The sequence below is a fragment of the Trachymyrmex septentrionalis genome, unplaced genomic scaffold (assembly GCF_001594115.1).
Source record: "Trachymyrmex septentrionalis isolate Tsep2-gDNA-1 unplaced genomic scaffold, Tsep1.0 scaffold334, whole genome shotgun sequence".
NCBI lineage: Eukaryota > Metazoa > Arthropoda > Insecta > Hymenoptera > Formicidae > Trachymyrmex > Trachymyrmex septentrionalis.
Genome location: NW_017305499.1, coordinates 79848 through 89115, shown reverse-complemented (window position 1 = coordinate 89115; position 9268 = coordinate 79848). Strand labels below are relative to the sequence as shown.

At 33.2% G+C, this 9268-nt stretch overlaps 1 protein-coding gene across 3 annotated transcripts in view; it reads right to left on the bottom strand.

Annotated features, from left to right (window-relative positions):
• The window catches only part of LOC108750226 (alpha-actinin, sarcomeric), a 22044-nt gene extending 19375 nt beyond the window's left edge, over window positions 1-2669 (bottom strand). The window contains exons 1-2 of one of the 3 annotated variants that reach the window (XM_018489554.1): window positions 2470-2669; window positions 965-1098 (exon numbers count right to left, since the gene is read on the bottom strand). In XM_018489554.1, coding sequence (XP_018345056.1) covers window positions 965-1066 — 102 coding nt within the window. In that variant the 5' untranslated portion in view covers window positions 1067-1098; window positions 2470-2669. Of the gene's footprint in view, window positions 1-964; window positions 1099-1595; window positions 1695-2469 lie in introns of those variants that run through there. The other 2 variants (XM_018489555.1, XM_018489553.1) reach the window with 2 other exon arrangements.
• Between the last annotated feature and the right edge of the window lie 6599 nt (window positions 2670-9268).

The window sequence follows — 9268 nt, the reverse complement described above, 5'->3', positions numbered from 1 at the left end:
TACATATATACATACACATATATATATATACATATATATACATTTATACAGTTATGCAAGTTTGTCTGGATAAACCTTAGTGCATGGTGTTGGATTCCGAGAGACCAAATACTCAGTCTTTTTCTATTCTTTACAATAGGCAGCTGCGCTTGTGTCACAGATAAAGGAAAAAATCGACCTAATGTTCTCTTTCTTTCTCTTTCTCTTTTGAAGGGTACAGGTGTACATACTGGATCTCGGTATTATCTATGGTTAGAATGTATGTGTGGTAAGGTGTAACTGAAAAAAAAAAATGTTATAGATATTTTCTTCGAAATTTTCGTTATTTTCCTTAATTAGAAACTTAATGAGAAACTAATGTTTCGGTTTTTGCTAGGAGCAAATCACCTCGATCTTCTCTTAAGAATTAAAAATTGAAAAAGAAATAGACAAATTCGATTGTACAATTCGACGACAGGTTGCGTGATTGTTCTTTACGTAAACCGAGAGTTACTTCTACAAAAATATAACATAAAAAAGTGCGAGATAGATGAATTTACAGTCAATGGTGTAGTCTGATTTAAAAAAACAATACAGACTGATATAGCTATACTAAGGTTATCATAAAATTTGAATCATACGAGTATATTACTTTAAAAAGAAATAATTCAAGAGTGGAAAAAGGGGATATCATTTTTTCTGCATTAAATGTAGGTATTTAATAAAATAAAATTTCTAAAATATAATTTTTATTAAACATTTTTATTAATATAATTATATAAGTATAAAATTTTAATTAATGACCAAAAGTTTTAGGATTTTTAAATGAATACAAAAAGTATTAACGTCCACGTGTATCTATTTTTAAAAAGTACGGTTGGTAATCCTAGGCTAGATCCGAAAAGACTGTCTTAAGGTAAAGGAAAGAGAAAGGAAAGAAAAACAAAGAGAAAAAAAGGAAAAAATCTCGACTGATAACACTTACCTTTTTTTGCTGCTTCTCCCAAGCGGGATCCAAGAGACCCTCCCTCTCCCATTCTTCCTCGGGTGCCATGTATCCATCCCCGTAGGCCTCCATGTCGTTCATCCTGCCTGCTTGTGTGTGCGTATCTCACGTTCCTTCAAACGCCAAAAACTTGATGTCACACAACTTTGTTACGTTTGTCTCGTTACAATGGAAGAAAGACTCGGCGGCTGGTGCGTGTGTGGTGTGTGGGTGTGTGTGAGAGAGAGAGAAAGGGAGAGGAAGGGAGAGATAAAGAGAAAGAAAAACGAGAAAGAATCCCGAGGAAAAGCTGAAAACGCTTCTTTCCTCCGAAATGGCTGAGAGAAACGCTTGATCAAAGATCAATATGTGTGTACGTTCGTTTGTACGATGACAGCGACGCCGACGCGTATTCCGAAGAGTGGAAAAGGGTTTGAGATAAAAAAAAATAGAAGGGAGAAGAGAGAAGGAAAAAATGATAAAACCAAAGAAGTAACAAGAGCGATGACTAAAGAACGGAGGTGAATTTGGAGGAGGGGGAATTGTGAGCGAGATTATCGTCGGATCAGCAGAGGGAGAAAGAAAGGGAGAAAAGTGCAACGAGACCCAACAACCCAATACGAAAACGTACCCGCTAAGCCCAGAAAACGTTCGATTTCGTGTCGTTCTTTCCCTCGCGCTGACCCCTCTGCCACGAATCTGACATATACGATTTGCTCGCCGGCGCACGATTTCCCCTACCCCTTAACTCCGTATCCGTAACATCCCCGCTAGCCCCTCGCAGAGATCCAAGTCTCATTCGCTGTCTACCATTTTCCACCTAGCTGTTTCTCATCGGGGAAGGGGAGACGAAACCCCTCCCATTTCGACTCCTTTCTAAATTCTCCTTACCCCTCTCTTCCGCGAGCACAAACACTTTGTAAATGAATGCTTGAACAATGCAAAAAATAAGTCCGATGTTTGTGTTTGTTTGGTCTAGAGTGGAGGCGAAAAAAACGTCCGAGTACTGTTACGGTATATGTATACGAAAATGTGACAGTCGTGACTATCTAATACGAGTTTTTTGTCGTGTTCGACATTCATCGATTCGTATTGAGTGCCTAAGCCGCGTTAGGAGATGCGCACAATGAAAGGAATAGAGAACAGAGAATAAGAATTGCCTATCTATCAGAAACTGTATAGTTCACAATATATGATTTCTGATAGATTGAAATTCTTATTCTCTATTCTCCGTTCCCTATTTCGTTTATTGTGCGCAGCCCCTTAATGCCTGGTTTATGCTTCGGTTTTAACCTTAAACTTCTAAAATTCAGCCAATGGAATACAGATTTCAGTTAGGACCACTTAAGACTGGCAGCTCTATTGGCTGAATTTGAGAATTAAGACCGAAGCATAAATCAAGCATAAATTATTCTTTGATGCGTCCTAGGGAGAAAGGGAGGGAGGGGGAGAAGCGCTCGCGAGACATTCTTGTACACGACATGGGCTCGCTTGTCGAAACTAACCTCCGTCTTCTTCTCTCTCTCTCTCGCGCGCGCATACGCAAGCACGCACCAGTCCGCTGTTTGCTTGCGAGGACGTAGAAGCGACGAAAATAGCGTCGAAGACGAGTGCAACTCTTTCACCCACACACGCGACTAAAATAGGACCGACGCGCGATCCGCGCGAAATTCTCGAGTCAATCGAGGCGACGCCATTCTTACAAGAGATCCTCGGGTATTGTTGCCAACTCGGGTCGTCAAAATCTCACTAGACAGCTTTATATTTTCCGCTAAAAATCACTAAACTCCTTTGTGTTTTTTTTCATCAAAAACCAATAAGGGACTTACTACATTAAAGGTGCCGACGCTCAGTATCCATACTGTATATACTTATAGACCAATATTCATAGTCGATTCTTATTTTAAGACCATCTTAAATAATATCTTAAGACAAGGGATGCTCGATCTCGGCAAAAGAATTGATTTTTTTAATCGACCCGAATCGCAACTGTAAGTATCGATTTATCAAAAAATCGAGCACCAAAGAATCGATTTAAGAAATCGCTCTAAAAGATCGAGGCTAATTACACTGTAGACTTATAAAAAAAAATTTAATGCATACGTGCATACACCTCTTGTACTATTTATATAGAATGAAATATATATGTGCTCTTTATTCTTTTTATTTTATTGCACAGATTTAATCAAGTGGCATATCGCAGCCAATACGACGGCAAAATTTTAATCTAACTAGGGAATCCAGCAGAAAAACAAGCATCATGTGCCGCAGGCTTTAGAGCGCATTTACACTAAACAGAAAAGCAGAAAAGAGAAAAGCAGAAACCAATCAGAATTCGCGCTAGTAACAGATGGCGGTACAGCGTGAGTTCAGAAGTACGTTCAGTAAGCTTTACATCTGATTGGCATATTTTATTAGATCTAAAAATATAAACTAAACAAGTACAAAAACTCAATGAGCGTTTACTCAGTGAGCGGTCGTGCACCTCTGGATGCACCTATTGAATTCTGCTTTTCTGTCAAGGTGTAAACGCACTCTTAAGCCTGTCACACATGAAATGCATAACAGGCATAAGCATAACATAAGACCGCTGAACCAATGAGCATCTTATGTAAATCAATATGGCGACATTACGCTGTATGCTCATTGGCCCAGCAGTCGATCGATGTTGTATTAACATCGATTTGACATCGAGCGACGTTGAATCAATATTGATTTAACGTTGATTGATTAACTATTAATGGTTTAGCTAAAAAATTAGCTTACTCCCGATGTTTACAATTTCTATTGCTACTGCTATTGTAGACCACGCATTAGATTAGATACCTTATTCGCTACCGGCTTTACGATTTTTATCATGATTGGCCAATTCGCTTACTGATTATGTGTTACGGTCTTACGTTTTTGTATGTGCCATCGGCTTTATCCATAACCTCGCAATAGATGAATTTTAACCGATTGAAACTTGCCTTATGGATAAGTTTATTGCTATTTTTATTTCCGTTCGGATGCCTACTCATGCAGCGGAATAGCGTAACGCGAAACAAGAGCAAAACCAATCACAAGCGTTCCGTACAATTGCAGTTAGTGTAAAACACTTGTGATTGGTTTCGCTGGGTAAGCACACTTATGCCCGTATCAGACTACGGATTGACGATTACGATTGACGGTTGTCCAATTCTATTTCAGTTCAATTACGATGAACTTGCTACGTCGTGATTGGTTGAAATAGAATCGGGCAACCGTCAATTATAATCATCAATCCGTATAGTCGGTATCGATGTTATAATTACTGACATTAGATGCCGTGTAAATGCTATTTTAAGCTGGAGTTATTACTTCGATGTAGTAACTCAAAGTTACGTAAGCATTTTCCCCGCTGAAATCTTTAATAGTATCTCGTCGGGACAGATGTATGCATTTTAGTGAGACAGAATGATATATAATATAATGTAAGAAATGAATCAAAGATGTCACTATTATCGAATTTGGAATTTTTAAAAGTCTGTATCATCCAGCAAACGAGAATGGATTGAAATGAATTGAAATGGATTTCATTTTCAAAAATATTGATTCACGAATGTTAAAATAAATGCTTTTCAATCCTGAATTTTTATTCATTTATAGGAATTGCATACAGCATATCTCTTTGCCTTTCAATTTAAAAATAATATTAGCTTTTTCTGTGCATTGTGAATACTGTTCAATTCAAAATTTTAAATAGGAAATGCAGTTTTTCAATCCAATTGTATCCAATTGAATTTAATTAAATCCAAAAAAAAGATTTGCTATTTAAAATACGCATTCGGATAGAAAAAAATTTTAATCCATTTTAATCCATTCTTGTTTACTGGACATCGACCTCGATCAAGTTCGGCTTTCGATTTAGGATTCCCTTAATGTACAATATAACGTAAATATGATAGAGAGCGTCAATGAGCGGTCAAAGTTAGATGTTCCGAATAATACAATATTTTTTATTTATAAATTTAAGATATAATCGCGAGCGAAAACGTTCGATCATACGCATGTATATAAAGATCAAATTTTCTCAGATGTGACTGTGTGCCAAAACGTGAATAATCGAATATTTCGGTTTGCGATTATATCTTAAATTTATAAATTAAAAATGTTATATTATTCGGAACATTTAACTTTGACTGATCATTGGCGTTCTTTATCGTATTTATTAAATTTTTATTTTATATAATATAATACATATAAATAATGGCAAATTATAAATTATTTATAAAATGTAAATTAAAAGCTTCAATTTTTTTTTAAGCTAAAGGTGAATAAATCTTCATTTAATAAATTCATAATAAATCTTCTGTCTTTTTCGAAAATTGTAGCATTTTTTTTGGAAATTATAGCAAACAAAAAGGAGCATTGGTGGTTTCTTTTTGTTTAATTAATTGCGGCTTTAAACCTTATGCTATGCGAATTGCTTTAATTCTCTCCTAATAACATTTATAAATCTAAAAATAAAATTCTAGTATGTTCACAATTCATGCACAATTAGCATAATAAGAGCCCAAGCATTTCGGTTATAGCAATTGTTCAATAACGTATCTCGTATTGTAAAAGAAAAAATAAAAACAGTTAAACGTAATTGCTATAGTATGTATAATATTTTATAAATGTGCTCTTAACATGTAATTTTCGTATAAATGTGTTTAAATTTCTGTTGATTTTTAATGAATGTCTAACAAAAATAACTTATAATTAAAAATTTCATATAAAAAAATTGAATATATAGTAAATAATACTTACATATTTGTAATAAACTCAATAACTTCTCTTTTTTCAATAACATTGACTTATTACTCCGATAATTAACCATCAGTTAAATAGAATTGCATTATCAAAATATAAACTCGACGAATGGTTTTTAATTGTATAACTGTATTTAGCGTGCTTTTTTGCGCGTAGCGTTTAATTAAATGTCACTCTTGCAATATAACACTATCTTAATGTGACATTTACAAATTTTATAGTGGAATTTCAAGCTTTTGCCTGTTTGGAGATACACGTAGAAAAGAAGAAATTTTCAGTAATATATCTCGCATTCCTCGAGCCAAGCATGTTAAACATACAGTTATTAAGTCTTTTTGCATTAAGCATTTAATTCGAAACAGAAGGACAGTTTTGGGTGCTCAACTTTTTATTTCATTTAAACTTATAATCATGATATAAGACTTTTTATTTCATTTAATCTTATAATCATAATAAAAATTATGATATAGAAAAATTGTAGGCAAAAATTGGCCAAGACTAACTTTGATTAACGATAATTTTGCGAAAAAATATCGTAGGATAATGTTTTTCTTTAAATTAAAGCTTGAAATCTCTATTTTAAAACGCCAGATTAACAGATTGTCTTGCCAAATCTTTTAATCTATGACCTGTTATCTAGTATATTAAATTAGTACATTAAATTTTAAATTAAAGGGGAAATGCGTTTATAATTGTGGATGAAAATTTGCCGGAATAGTTAATTAAGACTGTCTTATAATTTAGCGACAGATCGCTATATATTATCAAAATAAATCATTTTTGTGACGTAGCATTCTTTCGATCGATAATGGAAAAAAATTGTACTGCCATGCTGCTTAGATCGTTGGACGCATTTCGTCGAGGAATGACCTTAATACTACTATATTTCACAATCGGTTGGTATTGTGAAAGAATATCGCGGTGATCCTATAACACAGAATAACTGTTGGTTGGATAGGTATATATCGTAATATCATCTCATATGCTCTTATATGCAGTTTCGCATGAAACTATCGATTGAGGCAAAACGTAGATACCAAGCCGCGTATACAAGTTTCTCATTATAGAAAATGATATCAGCTCAATGATATCGTTTCTACTTGCGCACAGTAATATACCCGTTGGATGTTATTTCATTCTGCGTTCGGCGTATTTGCATTCTGTGGAAATACAATTTGAATGCGATAGCGAAGTAAGGTGTTTGAATACCGCCAGATTAGATTTACATGGATTGCTACGGCTACGCAATTTAGTAAAAAATTCAATGCTAATGTTTCGCTTGTTTTGGATTGTCCTTCGTGCTTGTAGCTCATAAACGCTGCGTGTTAAATGCGCGTCTTCCTAAAGTGGCCCACGTAATTTCAATATCTGCTCTGAAACCGATGTGCGCATCATTATTTGTCGATTAATTCTTTATCGTTCGGCGAACGCGATATAGAGCATTCAAATGTCTATCCTTTAATAACATAAAAAAAGTTTATGCATTTTAGGCGATTTGGGAAGCACGCAGGGATTATTAGATTCATCATGGGAAAGCTCTCATAGCTTGGTGTAGGCTAAAAGCTTCCGAATTTAGATAAAACGGTAAATTACATCGGTTAAAGAATAGAGAATGATATGATATTTATATTAACTCACTTTGCATATTTGAATAAAAAGCTTTTAGAGTGTCACAAAATCATTACATGCAAAACATAAAAAGTATGCGTTATTTGTAACATAATAATAGCATGAAAGTATATTTTTAAAATTCTTTATTGACATGCAAACAAAATCTATGAAATCAGACAAACGTGTATATGTCGCAGCCAAAGCAAAATGTAGATATATACATATAAATTACTTTTAGGATTGATTTAAATAGTAATTTTTTTAATTTAGTAATCATTTTGATTAATACACTATAGTTTTGACAATCTATTCTTAACAGATTATATTATTCTGAAACGTATAAAATTATATTTCTATTTCATATATATTAATAAATCTCCTATAATACAATCTATGCAATAAAAAATTTATTTATAAATAGTTTTAACGAGATGAATGGACGACAATACTGAAATCATTCTATATTAAACAGCTATACGATCAATAAAATGTTTTAAGAAGATGCATGAATTTCAACACAATTTTCCTCCCCATTGACATTGGCTGCGTTCAGCAAAACGTTTACTTTGCAACTTTGAAAGTTTTCTTCGCGCTGATTAGATTATATTTTTAGATTTAGGGAGGATAGTTCTATCTCAGCAGACAATCATGAAACGATTGCAAAAACTGTTGTGTTTTGCTAACGCAGTTCTTATCTCAATTCGGATTTGGTTGTCGTAATAATACGAGTATATATATTTTTTGTTAACGAATGTTCGATATATAATAAATTTGGTTATTATGTCCGCGGCGTAGTAAAATTAATAATTCAAAGGTTGATTGTTAAAACTATAATATTATTGTATTATTCAAATTCAGCCTTTGTAAATCGCCAATATCAGCCTTTGTAAATCGCAAATATCTCATCATAACGCGTTTGTACATTAAAGGTTGATCGAATTTGTGAATTTAATCATGGAGCACATATAATTTAATATAATTTTCAAATTGCGGTAACATTTATCACCGGTAGCAGCGCTCAGCATGAAACTCCAAGTTATTTGTATTGTATAAAATAGAATAACTAATTCTATATAAAGCATCGCATAGATTAGAATAGAATTATAAATTTGTATCCATGGTTCATGTAATAATAATTCTCTCTTAATTAATTAAGATTAAATTATTCTTAATAAAAATATCAGACATCAATTTAATATAATATAAACAATATATAAACTATACTAACAACATATAATTTAGCATATTTTCTAAATATTTACAATAATTCTCTGCAAATTTTTAAGCTTTAGAATTTTTCTTTGCTTTTATTATTAATATAATATGTACCGTGTATATCTGCCATATTACTATTTTACGATAGTTTTCACAAAGTAAAATTTGTTATTAAGATGGTTTTAAAATAGAAAAGTACGTAAACACTTTTTGAATATATTCTAGAAAGTTATATAACTTATATAATATATTATAAGACCGTATATGATAATTATAGAAATCAATGCCTTAAATGGTCTAGCTGGATCTTAAATACTTGTATTCTGTGTAAAGTTATATACTACATATGTAGTCCTTTAAAAAGCCGAAATCATTTTTCTTGAGACTCTAACTCTACTAAACTATCATAGTAATATCACGAGATAATTGACTAGCAATTTAATAATTTGATGCTTTTTCGCATTTTCAAACAATCTTAATAATGCTGAGTGACATATTAAAATCTGTAAATAATTAATTCTTATTGCCAAAAATAGTACCTTGGTCGGGAGTAGAACTCGGATCTCTTGCTTTCCGGGCAAGTGTCCTAAGCCTTTAAACCATCGAGACCTTAGTGATATTCCTCGCAATAATTAAGCCTTGATGGTCTAAAGGCTTAGGACGCTGACCTGGAAAGAAAGAGATCCGGATTCGACTCCCGGT